The sequence below is a fragment of the Setaria viridis genome, chromosome 1 (assembly GCF_005286985.2).
Source record: "Setaria viridis chromosome 1, Setaria_viridis_v4.0, whole genome shotgun sequence".
NCBI lineage: Eukaryota > Viridiplantae > Streptophyta > Magnoliopsida > Poales > Poaceae > Setaria > Setaria viridis.
In genome coordinates this window covers 33,374,460-33,390,954 of record NC_048263.2, presented here as the reverse complement: position 1 = coordinate 33,390,954, position 16,495 = coordinate 33,374,460, and the positions used below count along the sequence as shown (strand labels likewise).

At 42.3% G+C, this 16,495-nt stretch overlaps 2 protein-coding genes across 2 annotated transcripts; one reads left to right on the top strand and one right to left on the bottom strand.

Annotated features, from left to right (window-relative positions):
• The first annotated feature begins 173 nt into the window (after positions 1-173).
• On the top strand, positions 174-2,765 carry LOC117850300 (uncharacterized). The gene is made up of 5 exons (XM_034732160.2): positions 174-351; positions 1,149-1,342; positions 1,709-1,793; positions 2,325-2,393; positions 2,475-2,765. Exons 1-5 carry the CDS (start codon positions 268-270, stop codon positions 2,565-2,567), a joined length of 525 nt encoding a protein of 174 aa, XP_034588051.1. The 5' UTR covers positions 174-267; the 3' UTR covers positions 2,568-2,765.
• A 518-nt stretch (positions 2,766-3,283) lies between these two features.
• LOC117850210 (purine-uracil permease NCS1) lies at positions 3,284-5,098 on the bottom strand. The gene has a single exon (XM_034732049.2). It carries the CDS (start codon positions 5,055-5,057, stop codon positions 3,441-3,443), a length of 1,617 nt encoding a protein of 538 aa, XP_034587940.1. The 5' UTR covers positions 5,058-5,098; the 3' UTR covers positions 3,284-3,440.
• Positions 5,099-16,495: the final 11,397 nt, after the last annotated feature.

The following is a 16,495-nucleotide window of genomic DNA, read 5'->3' as shown; positions in this document are numbered from 1 at the left end:
GAATCGTACGGTTGCGTAGCAGGTGTGGCCTTAATGCGCTACGGACTTACAGGCACTAGCGGATCAATGGGCCTCAGAATCCGGTTCAGCCCAAAGCAAATCAGGAGGGAAGAAGGGGAAGCGGCCCGGCCCAAGACTGGGTCCGCCTAGAAATGAGTTCGCGTGGCGGACGGACTCGACTTCTTGCCAGGTAAAAACACGAGGATCCCAAGTTCCAAGCACAAGCCGAAGGGGCAGGACCGGAGGAGAACCTCGAGCAGCGCAGCCATGGCGAAGCAGGGGGCGAAGAAGATGAAGGACGAGAACAAGAAGCGCTTGGACTTGCTCCTGCGCATCATCCTCATATCCAACGTGAGCACCCACCTTCAATATCCTCTCCCCTCCCCTCCCCTTCCCTCCCCTCCCCTGAATCGCGCGGGACAGATCCGTGGAATCTTCTCGTCCCCCCGTAGATCGTTGCCGTCCAATTTGTTTTTCGGACAGCTCGTGCGGTGGTATTTTTTGTGAAACCTGGAAAAGTTGGACTGGCTGACAGTATTTGAAGTATTGACGTGCTCATTCTGCTAGATATTTCTTCGCTTTCCTGGAAGGCCGGAAGGGATAACACTCTGCCTAGAACTGAATCTGGGATGCCAGTGTGCTGTGAAGGGAACAAAATTGCCTTCTGGGGGATAAAATTCGGTGGAGATTTAGCTTAATTTTGTTTGGTTCTGTAGAATCACTCGTCTGTGCCTTAGTCGCCTTTTGGTGTTGGGAGGTCACTAAGGAGCGATGACATGTTCCTTTCTTCCTGATACACCCAAGGCTACAATGCACTAATGACAGAATATATTGTTGATGAGCTTACCAGCTGAGAGTTCATGTCAGGGGGGAAAAGCTATCTGTATCCAGTATCTCTTTAATGTTTTTGAACCACACTCAATTCCTATAACCTTGGTTATTAATTTGGTTGTTTCTCTCATTTAATTGTGGCGTTTGTTATAATAGTTGGTATTGATTCTTTATGTGGTTCAACATCGTTATACATAAAATGTTTGCAATGCTTCGTGGATGTTTCCCTCTGTTGCTTTTGTCTTGACCTCGCCACCAGCTAATTATATGTTTTAGCTACTCTGGTTTCATATATGATTTTTTTTCCCGTTCTACAGGTTATTTACATAGTGGTGAGGATGGCGATAATGCATTCATCCTTCACCTGGAAGCATTGGATTGGTCTTATGTTAACATCTGCTGCATACTTTTTTCCATACAAGCAACTTGCCAGTATGGCAAAGCCAGTTTACTCTGATAATGGAGAATTACTGGATGGTGGCTTCGACTTGAGCACTGGTGGGGTTTGCGAGTAAGTAACTGCTTGACATAGTGTAAATGTTAGCTTAGGCCACTTGATAACAGATATTTTTGTTAGATATGGGAATGCATATGAATATCTCTCTCAGTGAGTCATATGTACAGAGGATTATAAAGTCCCTGCCTACCTAGCTCTCAGCATTTCAAAGTTGAACCATTCACATATTAGTCTTTAGATCCTAGTTACATTAATAACACAAAAAATACAAAAACAGTGCCCCACAAAAATGAAACAATGGGAAAATGAGTTGAGGAGTCAACAACTTGTTTTCGTAGTGGTATGTTTTTCAGAGAAGTTTAGTGGTATATTTTGGTTATCTTCAAACCAATGACAATTCTTTTACATTTTGTCCTGCAGGTATCTGTATGATGTGATCTATATCACTGTCTTTGTGCAACTGATGTCCATCATTTCTGAGAAATTTTGGTGGACGTATTTAGTGGTAAGACAACACACACCATATGTTTGTTTAAAAATTGTGTTTCCATTCAATGCTTCAGTGCCCTTTTGGACCCCAATTTCACAGTGTGCTTTTTATTCTGCAAAGAATTTGATTGTCGTTTTATCTGAACATTAGCTGTCTGATTAAAAACATTGGTCATATGTATTATTATTATCTGATATGTCTAGCCTGTATTTCTATCCATGTTTCTTAAAATTGCAAAGCAAAGTAATATGACAAGTCGAGTGAATAACCAATGCAGACGGCCATCACTAATTGCTACTCATTTCAAGTAGTTATATTCATATATCGATTCATTTCTGTATTTTTTGTGTCACAATAGAATTCCTTAGGCTTCAATCCTCTTGCAAACATTACTAGTTCAAGTTGTGGTTGCACGTTCTGGATGTTAGATACACTCATGACTCTGGAGTTGCAGATGCTTCCACTGTTCCAAGTCTCAAGGGAGCTCACCAATGATTGCTAACTTCTTATTGTTTGCTTAATGTTTGTATACCCATTCATTTGCAGATTCCAGCTTTTGCTGGATACAAGATTTTCGGTCTTTTGAGAGGAACATTTTTCAGTGGTGGTTCAGAGGTAAAAATAGATTTATCATCAACTTGAGCACATTATTTGAATTGTGAGATATGACAGATAGGTAATACCTCCTGTTTACAGGGTGAAGTTGAAGATGAGAAGACCCGAAAGAAAAGGGAGAAAATGGAGAAGAAGGCATCTAGGGGGAAGATGATTAAAACTAGGGCACGTTGATATGCCAGCTAGGGCCTGTTGCTTGAAGGTTAGATTGGTTTATGATAGCTGTCCGACTGAAATCCAAGCTGTTTGGCGACTGGTGAGTATTGTCATGATGATAATGCTCAACTAACAGTTGCTCCAAACAGCTACATTATGTAGTGCAAATATTAACTGATCTCCAACTTGTTCAATCAGTAAGAATTTTATGTGTAATTTCTGATCCTTTTTGACCCATGTTTCATACATCAACATTATAGCATGGCAAATATAAAAAAAATCGTAAATGCAATTGAGGATGAACTTGTAACACAAAGCATGATAAGATACTGCATCCAGAGGTAGCCACTGATGTCATGTGAATCTGTCATGTTTGCATGCAAGAAGTGGGAAGTACATTTTTTGACCAAACTGATGCTTGGTTGGGGATGACAAACTACATTAATCTTGGTGCAAAACAAGTAAAAAGCTCTGCTCTTCAGCATACAAGGGCATTCTAAAACCATTCAAAAATTGCAAACTTTTACAAGTTACTAATTCTAATTTTAATTTGCAGAGAACAATATAATGTTGGCAGTAAGAGGTGTGACTAAAGGTTGTGATTTACAGTTTTTTTTGTTGAAAATGTCTTCGTTTGTAATTTGCAGCATGCACACCAGGGAGATAAAAAAAAATAGTTCACTAGTAACACGGAGTATTTCTTTTTCGATATTGAGATGATCTTTATTTCGGCTTCCGCATAAGTTGTTCACTCAACCATCTGTTATTACAAATCCCAGCTATAGGTTGTTTAACAAAAATGCCAACAAATAGCAAAGAAGTTAACATAAATGGACCGTATAAATTTTGTATGTGCTAGATATGGAACAAGGTATAGCGCCACCGTCAATATCAATTGTACTGGAGCTTTGCTTGTATCTCTCGCTGACCGCAGAGCAGGCAGTAGACGGCGCCGGCGATGAAGAAGCTGACGAACCAGGCATTGTTGTACGCCGTGACAAATGCCTTGGAGACATTCGTTAGCACTCCAACCTTGTGCAGAAATCCGGGCACGATGGGCGCCACTCCGGTCGCCATTGCCACCATCGCCGCGACGTTGAAGCCACCCTGGAAGTAGTAAGGGCTGCCGCTGTCCTCCGAGTAGAGCGCGTCGACGTCCAAGTAAGTTCGCCGGACTATGTAGTGGTCGGTGAGGAGGACCCCTCCGATGGGGCCCGCGAGCGCCGAGTTGCTGAGCAGCCAGATGTTGACGAAGCTCTCGCTGGAGCTGACCAACCGCCACGGCTGGAAGACGATGCTGATCAACGCGGTGACAAGCGCGCCCTTGGCGAACGTGAACCTCCGCGGGCTCATGCTGACGAGCGCGTTCGCCGGCGCGACCACGTTGGCGGGAATGTTGGTAGTGATGATCGCCAGGGTGATTCCGAAGATGGCAAGCAACGTCGTTGCTGGCCCACCGATGCGCCCCAGGAGCTCGATTGGGTCGGAGATGACATGGCCGAAGATGGTCTCGGTGGCGGAGGTGATGGCGAGCCCGGCGAAGGTGTACAAGCCCATGAACACCGGCAGCCCAACCTGGCCGAGCACCTGGTCCGCCTGGCTCCGGGCGTACCGCGCGAAGTCCGGGATGTTGATGGACACCGTCGCCCAGAAGCTGATGTTCGCGGTGAGCGACGGGAAGAAGACCTTCCAGAACTCGCCGCTCGTCAGCCTCGGCGTCTGCGTGAGGAAGCGCCCGAAACCGCCGGCCGACGTGTAGGCCCAGGCCAGCAGCGCGGAGGTGAGCACGATGAGCACCGGCGCCGCGTACTTCTCGAGCTTGCGGATGCCCTCCATGCCGCACATGATGACGGCGATCTGCGCGGCCGAGAAGGCGAGGAGGCACGCGAGCTCGAGCGGCGCCGCGCTGATGCCGGGCACCGGGGCGAGCAGCGGCGGGTACGACTTGAGCTTGGAGGGCAGGAGGAGGAAGATGGCGCGACCGCCGATCCAGGACTCGATGCCGAACCACCCGCAGCCGACGAGGGCGCGGATGACGGCCGGGACGTGCGCGCCGTGGACGCCGAAGGCGGCGCGCGCGAGCACCGGGAACGGCAGCCCGTGCGTGACCGCCGGGGCGGCCGTGAGGACGAGCGTGACGACGACGACGAGGTTGGCGAAGGTCACGGTGGCGACGCCCTGGAGCGCGGACATGCCGAGGTCCACGAGGCTGCCCGCGAGGTAGTAGGCCGGCACGCCGACGACGAGGCCGGCCCAGAGGCTGGCAAGTTCCCAGGCCGTCATGGTGCGCTCCGACGGCGGCGTCGGGGAGAGGTCTGATACACACGTCGTCGACGCCCTGGGGCATACCGGTAGGAGCCGCGGTGGCGAGGCTACCGTGACCGCGAGGCTCGGCCTGCAAGGGAGAAGTGGCAGCCGTGGCGCCGCCAGGGAGCTTGACGCCAAGTGGCCGTGCTGCAAATGGGTCGCATGGCGAGCAGTGAAGGCCTTGCACATCGCCATGGACATAACACGTCCTGGTTTCTCGGACCTTCCTTTTGTTTTGAGGGGTTGATTTTAGCTGTTGTTTTGGAGGTTCTTGGCCCTCTTGGGGCTTTGCAGGAGGGAGGGAGGGAGGGATAACCCGTCGATTTTCACGGTGGGCAGGAGCTGCTGCTGCTGCTATCTCCACCGCCCATGATGCTGTGCTTGCGATACGCGTGACGCATTGGCAAAACAGTAGGAAAGTAGGGCATCTACGCTTGGCATCTGTTCATATTGGAACATCTTTTCGTTTTTTGATCTTTTTAGATTATGTCTCAGTGTACATCCAGGAGAAGTCTTGCTCGAAAGTACTTGCACTAGATGCATAACACGAATCGCAAATAAAATTGCGCATCACAAGAACAGCGGCAGTTGCACGGATGCGCATCACTCACCAACGGGATTGAAAACCTTTGCGCTCAAAACGCTTGATCGTTTCCTGTAAGAAAATCAGGTTCCGCTCCTGCATCTTGACGCCATATTCTTTTTTCGAACAATCTTAACGCCATGTTAAATGCTGGACTCCGAGCAGAAATGCTAGAGGTGACGGTACGTCCCGTCGAGCTTGACCACCGGCGGAGGATGAGGATCGCACGGGCCATGATCCGCCAGCTGCTCTGCTTCGCCCGCCAAGATCTTGACACCTGCTCTCCGCACGCCTTGTTAAAGAAGATCCTTGCTGGCCGCCCAGGTGGAGCTCCGCGAGCAAGCAAGCGTGGCACAGAGCAAGATGGAAATGGCATGTCGTGTCATCGTGTGTATGTATGTGCGGGACATATAGGCCCTGTTTCAAACAGATGTCTGGAGACTCGTTTTTTTTAAAGCTTGCTGGAGATGCTGCTGTCAAACTGGCCGTTTGTCAATCCTGACTTTTTCTGATAGATTATCTGATTTAAAGTAAAACGATCTATATACCCCGAAATTGATGATAGCTCATTTGATCTCTAATGCGAGCAGAAGGCAATATTAATAATATTTTTCAAGTTTGTTAAATAGAAAATTATTTACAATAATTTTTGGAGCTCAAATTCCATTTCCCCCAACTTATAAAACACAATTAGAACTGGTTTAGCAGCTCAGTGCTAATTAGCCCCCGAGTAAATTACACCACGGGGATTTTTCAGGATTTTGGAATCCCCTCTACCGCAGGGCAGAGCTAGCCCCTCTCCCTGGTTGCTGTTTGGAAGGAGGATCCTTCTGTCTAGTCACCCCTCTCCCGGGTTGCTGTTTGGAAGGAGAATCCTCCTCTCTAGTCAAAACTAAATATTTTAGAGCTCACGGCACTTAGGTGTCCGAAGATAACAAAACACTTGATTTTTTGTGAGAAGGCAAATAGGATGTTTTGAAGGGTCTAGCACCTGATTTTTTAACCTTTGGATTTAGATCTAAAGGCTAATAAAATTTACTTCTCTGATATGCTTTTCTGAATGAAGAGATGCAAATTGACATAGTGTCTGACCGATAATCAAATAGCTAGATTTAAACGAAATAACACAAATTCCAATATGAAAAATTCATGTCACATAATTTAAAGGTAGCATGGCACATCATAATAAAATAGCTCTTTGCTTAGCAAACAAGGAACACATATAATCAAAATAGATCGTCAGCCTTCAGACCATATAGATGATAATAGATGAACGAGACATCAGAAAATTATTGATCCATCAATTATTCTGCAGAAAACTTAGGTATATAGTTAAAATCTTGCATATAACGTATTGATCAGATAATTCAAAGATATATATAGCTGAACAATACCGGGGTCTACATAATGAGCAAAATCTTTGTACATAATATAAAAATCAAATGATTAAATATACACATATGCACATAGATATTCACATGAATACTCTTTTTTTGCTATTACTACTGGAAAGCCTGACCATTACAGTATGGTGGATGGTGTAATACTAGCATTGACAAGGTTAAAATTACTGTAAAGATATATTGTAGATATCTGTCAAGATATGTTGCAGACAAGAGATGTGATAAGACATGTATTGCACAGACATGTGACAAGATATGTATTGCTAAGACAGTTAGACATGGCATGTATCCTACTGAAATGATAATTGAAACAAGAATGCTTCAAACATACCTTATATGAGCACTGAAAGGCAGACACAAGGGCGTCTTAGTTTTCATTTGTAGCAGCACTGGAGGTAGAAAGCTGCAACACAAAAAAAATGTAAAATCAGTGACACCAGCAGGGAATAAAATTTTATGTTTTATATATGCAAATAGAGGATTCAACCGACACTTGAGCAAGGGTACAAAACTGAGAAAGGGAACATACCCGAGCAATCTTTTTCTTCAATCAAATCAACCGGACACTTGGGTTTTTGGTGCCGACCAATATTTTTCTGTTCGTTTCACTTTGGACAACTTCATTTGCATCAGTTTTTTGTTCGTCCGATAGCCCTTCCATGGCATCCACAATGTCAATACATTTCTCCATTGAGTAGTTTTCTTCACATCTCTTCTTCTCTTCTAACTTTTCTAGAGTTTTTTCAATCTGATCCTTTCTAAAGTCAATGTAATCCCCAAGTTTTGCTGCCATCTAACTTTGTTTGCGTTTCTTTCCACCGGTAACATCTTGGTCCTCTAAATTACGACTGGCTGGAGCATATTGAACTTCTGTACTTTCTACACCACCAAGATTAAAACTGAGTGGATTTCTATCAATAGAAGCCATGCTCTTATATCCAAAGCTAGGTGTTGTGCTATGATTGCTTTCTTTGGGGAGTGGGTTCAGTTCGCAGCTCACTTCTTTGGGGAGTGGGTTCAGCTCGCAGCTCAGTTCTTTAGGGTGGAGGCTCAATTGATGTAAAATTTAAATCCCCTGTGGCCACACTTCCTATTAAACAAACAATTGAATGGGTGAACAAGTGAATAGTTAACTAAAGTTGTGACCATTAATGTAAATAGGAGCAAGATGAAAGCATTATCTTCATACAATAATTTCAAGCTGTTATATAAATGAAATGACTTCTTGCGGAACTTGACAACTTTGTGGTTATCCTCTCAAGATTCTACTCTGTATATGAGACCTGACCTTAATCAACTTCTCCCAACCTTTTGATTCTGCAATGATCATCCAAAAGTGTCGTTCCAGCCAACACCATTTTTCCTCGCTTCTTTTATTATCTTATAGTTTTTTTAGCTCTTTCTTCTTTTCTTGCACTTGATGCTTCATGAAATGTGCCTTCGGAAACATATTATTAAATTTATTTGTGATACTCCTCCAACCTTTTGTTGTCCACCCATTGTTGTCCACCCATTCTGTCCCTTAAACATTGCGATATTGACAAACTCTTTCAGAATATCCACAAGCCCCTTCTCATACATAGCTCCATGTAGCCCTTTCCGTTGACATGGCTGTAAGAATAAACAAGATTAGATAAAGAATGTTGTGAAAATAATACAAAAATAAGTAATGAAGTAAAAAAAACAGTACATGAACAAACAATCCATGCATACTAGTGCTTACATTTATGCTTCACCTAATTATTACGAGCAGCCCACATCTGAAGGATAATTTGGCCTCGTAGGGTGCTTCTATCATTTGATTGCAGTTCATTTGGGTAGTTATTATCCCCCTGTGGCAACTCAACATAATCAGATGGGTTGATATTATTTGGTTGATGATCCAGCCACCCTTCATCCCCATTTTGCCCTCTAATGAGATTGTGAAATACTGCAGCTGTCGCTGATATTTTAATTTAATTCTTAATTGGATGAAATATCCTAACTTTTAGGATTGAAAACTGCTTTTTTAGCACGCCAAAGGCCCTTTCAATATGATTGTGAAGCTGCGCATGATTGTGGTTGAACAATTCCTTGTAATTTGCATACTGATTTCCATGTCTTCTAAACTCACTAAGGTGATACCTAACTCCTCGGTATGGAGCAATGAATGAGGATGTATTTGTGTATCCACCATCTACAAGGTAGAACTTCCCCACAGGCACATGAAAACCCTTTGCACGTGTAAACCGTAGGACCCTTGCCTCAATGCAGATCCTTCCCAACCACATGAGATGAAAGTGAAATTTAAATCAAAGTCACATGCACACATCACATTCCGTGATAAGGTTTCTTTCCTATTTCTATAGGGAGCGGCTCTTTCTTGTGTAATGGTGATAGGGACATGAGTGCCATCAATAGCCCCAATGCAGTTCTGGAAGAAAGGCATAAATCGAGGGTCTGATGCAATCTTCACATGTGTATGGTTCACATTTGGGAGCTTAAAGAATCTATGAGTCAGTGATGGAATTATATCGAAGAACTCTGTTATTTTCCTATAAATTGCCTCGAGGTCGTCGTAGATGAGGCCGAAGTTAGTGGACTTGCCTCCTCCGAAGTGGGTGCGGAACTTGAAGACAAGGATGGTGTTAGGGTCCTTCACCTCGTACACCTTGGCCAGCCTCTCCTTCAGCTCAGCCTACACAGAGAGAGCACACAAAAACCCTAAGTTCCATGATAAAATCACATGATACAATTGCAGTGCCCAGGACATCGTCGCAGATCGGTGCCCGGGAGTCACGAGATGGAGGCAGAGAGGCAGTGCCTGAACAAGGAGACGGAGCAGTAGCGACAGGCGGAGGGGTGGTGGTGCCTGGACGGAGGCAAGGGGCGATGGGGAGGCGATGCAGTCTGGACGGGAAGGCGACAAAGAGGATGGGGAGGAGCAGCGACGGGGAGGATGGGGAGGTGACGGGGAGGCGCAGGGGCGATGCTGCGATGGCACTCACGAGCGTCATGGGGGAGATATGTCCGGACCCTTGAGGTGGGGAGGGCTCACCCTGTGGAAAACGGAGGGATAGGGTTGGGCTCCCTCATCGGACGGGCTCCCAAATGCTAGGGAATTTTAGCCCGGAGCCAAATTGCGGCGCGAGGGTCCAGCCTAGGGAAAATTTCGGGATCCACCCGGGAATCGGGCCTCCCAAGCTAGCCCATACATAGGCTCATTCGCATGAAGGAAACTGGCCGAAGAATCAACTATATATATCAGACGAACTCCTCATGCCATTTGGCGCTTCACAAGTGAAACCCATTTCAACCAAAGGTAGAAACGGATGAAGATATCACAGCAGCAGCAATACAAAGTGCTGCAATGCCCACAATCACTCCTCTCCTCTTCTCATCCTGTCGTGCAGAATCAGAACTTGGTGCTTGTGGAGGACTGATCTTCCGGTCATGGGACTGGGTAACTGAGAAAATCAAGCATTTCGTAGTCAGCTAATGGTTTTGTGCCAGAACAAGACAAGAGGTCAACAGACCGGCAGGGGCATGTTCAGTAGCTACCTTTTATCGTTGACACCAGTGGCCCATAAGCTCCTCCGTAGGGAATGCAGCAGGTGCCCCTTCCACTCCAATACAGATGTATTACCAATATGGAGTTGTCAACAGTCACTTCCTGGGTTATGTTAGTGGCTTTTCTAGGACCCCTGCTTCCTTAGTAATGTCAAAATCCTTCCTGATATTCTGATCCTGAAATTAATTCACCATACAAAGGTATGGTTTGTTGACTGGATATGTTAAAACATTTTTCTCGTTAGAGAGGGATCAAACCTGCATATCAATGTCAAATAAGCGTCATCCTGGTCCATCAGTTATGACTATCTCTGCAAAGAAGAGTTGGACGGTGTATTTCCCATTAGCCAAACCTACCACATAGTACCGCAACGAACTTGTTGATGTTCTTGTTGTTTTGTAGAGCTCTGGCATGTTTGTTTCCAAAATATCTCTTGTATTTACAATACCGCTGGATTTCTTAAATGGATCAGAACCCACATGACTCGTGGTATTAATATGAAAGCCTGCTCCTCCAAGATCAGCGGAGTCTTCGGAGAACATAGTTGGCATCGGATTTGAATAATGCATTTGCTTGCCACCACAATTTATAGCGAAGGAAGTTGCAGGATCTGCATGCATAATCGATCAATAAGGTAAAGACTACAAGTTTGCAGAAAATATGCTAGATACCACCAACTCTTGCCCCTGTTTTGAAGTGTAACTGTGATTTTGGCCTCGACTATTCACAAGTCAATGTGATTTTGCCCCTAGTCAATGGTCAAAACAGGAGCAAATATGCAAAGACCAAAAGCAAAATCACAATGACTTGTGAATAGTTGAGGGCAAAATCATAAAGTTAGAAAAAATGAGGGTAAAAAGACAATTGCGCTTCAAAGTAGGGCATTAATCACCAAAAATCAATATCAGAATTGACGAACAAAGTTTAAGTACAACTTCAGAGGCATCTCTCATAACCCCATAAATCAACATTGCAATGAACAAATTTACACTCGCTTAGATGCATGTCCCAAATGCCAGTGTATTTTTTTTTCTTTTTTGCCTTAAGTTTGACACAATTGTGGCAATCAATTTCTTAATCACAAAAAGTGCAGCATGCTTTACACTAGGCATGATCCATATGGGCCTTAGCTTCTTTCATTAATTTTTTGGCTGCAAATATATGTTGCGGTATCTTTCATCTTATATATGAACGATAATAAGAACCACATCAAATTTTACTTGTAATTTGGATTATTTGACCAAGAGTTTAACAATGTGCCCAACCATGTCACCTGTTTTCCTTTTATTTTCCATAATTCTAAAATCAGGCATATATTGTATGAAGTCCATTAAAAACAAAAAAAAGATTGGCCATTATAGATATTTAATCTTAACAAGGCAACAAAACATCGATATCAAGGGTTCAAAATGAATATTTGGTAGCATGCATTGATCCTTCAAAGAAACTCAATTAATGCAGCAGTAAAATCAAGAATTGAAATATTGAAAACAGACAATGGAACACAACAATATCTAAGAGTGAGAAGAGCGAGTGACTGACTGACAGACGACAGACAGATAACAATACAATGCTGGCATCAATGCAAAGCGGAAAAATACTGAAGAAATAAAGTAGCGTTTAGTGAGACATGAGTTAAGTGTTCTGTATTGGTACGGGCAAGTAGAAATTGAATCAGTAACTGGTTGACATCACTAAATCAGTATACAAGCTGGTGCTCTGTGAGTCTGTTACCAGGCATTAGAGCAGCGAAACAGAGTGAAAGGCCCCTTGCAGAACAGAGATAGGGCAAAGGTAGATAGATCACTTTTGCATGCTATCGATTGGAAACATATATGGAGATGGCATTTCCGAACATTTGAGGCCTTTATGGTGGAATTTTTAAGTAGACCTCATTTGATTGCGATTGTAATGATCTGTAGAAAATTACTCTCCGTAGAATTTACACCATAATATTGAGTATTGAAAGTGGTGTTACAGTTAAGAAATGAGCACCAGCAGTCTAACAACAATAATGGCATGCTCAAATATCAAAAGTACAGATTTTTATAGAACTTACTAGTTAAATTATTTCTGTTGCATTCTTTCATGTGAAGGCAATTCAGGTTTGTTAGATCTGCACTGCATGGTAATAAAGCAAAGTGAGAAATATGCAGCATATTACTTCAAATTTCAAAATAATGCAGTGATAAAACTACACTTCCTATGAGTAGGGCAATCTCATGGCTTATACTGTTACGAGTTACGACGGGTAGCAAGGACACCGTAGGTCTAGAAGTTCTTCTACCATATTCTCATTGATAATTTTCTACATGTTCCAATTATTATACACTCGATCATTCAATTCAGTAACTAATAAGTTGATCTCCAGAATAAAAAGAAAAGCCATGTGACATTTTTCTAATAGGTAGGCATGTTTATATTTGTGTTTTAAGGAAATTTGCAATAACATTGATTGTCACAGTCCGCCAATTCTTATACAGATCTAGTTATTTCCTCTCAATTGCATGAAGAGAATAGAAGTTACAAGGGACATGTAGTCATGTTAGTAAGTTTTCTTGGGGGCAAAGGAAGGGCTACAGTGAACAGCAGGTAAGATATTAAACAAGATAATAAGTTGATTAACAGGGTTAGAGAAGTTCTCTTTAAAAACATATATGTGAAAAAAGAAGAAGCAAGGAAACAATAATGAATGTAATCCAAATTTCAAAAGTGCGTATACTAATTTGCAAAACAATAACACACGGATTTTTATTTACCAAAATATATCAAAGAATGCAAGATTATTATTTAAAATGTTAGTACCTGTCAATTGTTCCACTTGTATCAATTGAAGTCCCAATGTAATTTACACAGAACAGCATGTTTGCAAAAGAATAAGGTTGCTACAATTTATTTAGTAGTTAAAATAGTGATTACTGTACTGAGAAAAGGTAAGAAATCTATATATGAGCCAATTTTGACAAGCAGGCTTGTTAGGAAGGCGTCCATTAACAGAAGGATTATATGAAACATCCCTGCAGTGTTTATTCCAAAATTGAGAAGAGTTAGACATGCACAAGATCAGTCTGGACTAGAGACAAGATCATTCAGAAAAAAAAATGTAAATCAAGTTTTACTTAAAAGGGCAGAGGATGGTGGGAAGGTGCCAGGTCCTGAGAATTAGAAGCATAGAATATGCACCTAAGGGAACCCAAAGAGTAGAAACGTAATGCCTTTCCCGCTTCAGATCCATGTTCGCAAGCTCCTACAATTGCTATATGACTATACATCAATGTTCTATCAAAGTTATTATAACTATGCTCAATTCAAAGTTTGATCTGATTTAAGTAAAGAATTTTCATCATACAACTTTGTGAACTGTGATTTAAAAACTTGACCTACGGGGGGTAAGATAGCCCCCAGGTTTTTGCTAAGAGAAGGACCTTCTCACGCAGGTTAAGAAAAACTCGAACCTCTGCTTCACCCTTACATAGGGACCCGTAACCCATTGTGAGACTACCACTGGGCTGGCGACCACTGCAACTACCCCAGGTAGGAGGGTCCCTATGTAAGGTCGAAAAAACTTGACCTGTGCTTTGGTGAGGTGAGTGGTGACACACAAGGGGATTTTTTTTAACTCCAACCTAAAATTCGCTCCCACGATGAATCGGACCCAGGACCTGAGGAGTGCTATTGAGACCATCTAACAAACTCAGGTAGAGGCCCGTTCGCCTGTGAACTGTGATAGAATATCCCAAAGGTAAAATGTTAATATATTTCATACTACAACAGCATGGATATAGTCAATTATGAGTTAGTGTGAATGTGAGGCATCCTAATAAAGTTTGCAGCCCAGAATTAGTTTTGGTGTCATGATAGAATGGTAAGTCCTATGCTGCGCAAAAGTGGATTTACATGGTAATGAACGACAGTGCTAATGTTTTAACTTTTAAGTACAAATCCTCAAAGGCTTTTTGTACTAATTAAGATAAGTCTGTCTATTGCCATCCATCTACCAGCGCGGACATATAGGAAAGCATAAATGAACAACAAACACTTACAATGGAATTGATGGTCGAACGAATTCAGAAGGCAGAGGTCCACTAAAGTTGTTTTCACCTACATATCTGAATGAATGAAGTTCATGAGCAAAGTGGAAACACAAACATCATGGAACTCAGTTATCTTGGTGAAATGTAGTTTGCATGGCTTAGACATATAGGTGTTAACAGATCATTTGTGGAATGCAGTTTGCATGGCTTAGACATGCATTCTTGATTCTTAGTTCGGTGCTAGATATTGTTGCACAACGCTGCCTACAATTTGTGGTTTTGAAATCTCTACACCCATACCTCAAAATCTCCTCTAGATTTCAAGATAGGCCAAAAACTACATGCATCAATTAAGCTCTCGAAATTACAAGGTTGATTGAAAATTTTGAAGTACAGATGGTTGACAGACGCAAAATCCATATGTAAGGATCTAAAACTAAGAATGCCTATGGTTCAGACTTCACATCCAATTAGTGATAGTAACTTTCTGTAATCAGAAAAAGCGACAAACAAAAACTCTAACAAATCCAAGCGCATGGTATCTCTAGTATAGAAGGAAATTGAGGTGGCAAATGCACAGGAATTCTTCTTGGGGAACCAGCATAATTAGAGAGGAGGCGGTATAATAGTTTGAATGCCTACCCATGATATGGGGATACCAGACCTGAAGCTAAAGAGATGAACAGAAATATGCATTAGAACTTGAAAAAAGTCAAGGCTGTTGAATTAAATGCATTTTACCCTTTGGTCTCTAATATTACTGCATTCACCGCCAAGTTTATTAGTTACGAAAAAATATCAAGTCTAATTCAGTTGCTTACTGAAGATGCATATAACTCAGGGATTAAACCGTAGCTTACATATACTCTGAGTTCTTATATGGAAGCAATAGTCTTATTGCGCTTGATAAGCTGTTTGATCTCAAATCCCTGCAGAAGATACAAGACAATTAAGCATCTTTCAAACTCATGACAAAAATGAATATCAACAGAATAAAAAAGTTTAACATTATTGACTGTTTTCAACAGTTTTGTGTGGTGTTGAGGAGGGGGTGTTAACTGAAAGAGCATCTAGGCCCCTAGTGGGTTTTGGTGTGTCGAATGACAACTAGATTTAAAGTTCTAATGAACTTATTAAGCATATGAGTAGATGTAAAGTTATTGGTGAATAACCTTTATGATAAAGAATTGTATTGATAAGCTTATATGGTGAAAAGAACAAGTGTGACATATGACGTAGTGCATCTAAGCATGGAAAACAAGCAGTGGTGGAGAAAATGATTAGAGGCCAATTTGATAGCCTCATATTTTCAAGATTGCTTGTGTTGAAGATAAATGTCACAAGTAGGAATATTATGCGTGATCCCATGATGTTTATATATGATATATGATAAGCAAATAAAGGTGAACATAGAGGCATGATGACATTAGGTTATTCTTCAGTCTCTAAATAAAATAAGAAGCTTGTTAGCAACAAATGGGATATTGAAGTCAAAAGAAGATATGATCTCAAGTGGGTTTCATTCTTGATGTCAAAACAAAGGTAGACTCAAATGTGGCAGCGACTGGATGAAGGAATCGAGCAAGGGATTAGCAACGAGGTACCAAGAGAAGTCTGGTCAAGTGGTGACTTGGGCCATGAACTTTGCTAGGGTGTGGCTAGTGCTTGGAGGATTTCGAGGTATCAAGTCAAGCCTTACCGAGTATAGCAATGGGATGCATCAAATGTTTATTGAGTCATATAAAAGGGTGACTTGTGATCTAAAGTTGGATTTCATTCATATGTGTTGAATATTGATCCAAGTCACTAACTCAAGGTTGAAGAGCTCAAACCAAAGAAACAAAGTTGGATGCGGCTCTCAAGTGGATATATTGATCAAGTATGGCATGGTTCATGATGATGAAGCTCAAGTGGATGTATGTTGTATTTATGTTTGATCTTGAGTATAAGTATGTTGTACTACCAAGAGGGATGCATCACATGGTTATTTGACAAAGTCTCAGTGCTCAAGTTTCCTATGTGAGTTGATGAGAAACACAAAAGCCACACGTACACACTCTGTCGAGTCA

Coding starts and splice junctions, on each gene's coding strand:
- LOC117850300 (XM_034732160.2), top strand. CDS start 268: ATGGCGAAGCAGGGGGCGAAGAAGATGAAGGACGAGAACAAGAAGCGC. Junction 1,794..2,324: donor TTTGGTGGACGTATTTAGTG/GTAAGACAACAC, acceptor ATTCATTTGCAG/ATTCCAGCTTTTGCTGGATA. Junction 2,394..2,474: donor TTTTCAGTGGTGGTTCAGAG/GTAAAAATAGAT, acceptor TCCTGTTTACAG/GGTGAAGTTGAAGATGAGAA.
- LOC117850210 (XM_034732049.2), bottom strand. CDS start 5,057: ATGTCCATGGCGATGTGCAAGGCCTTCACTGCTCGCCATGCGACCCAT.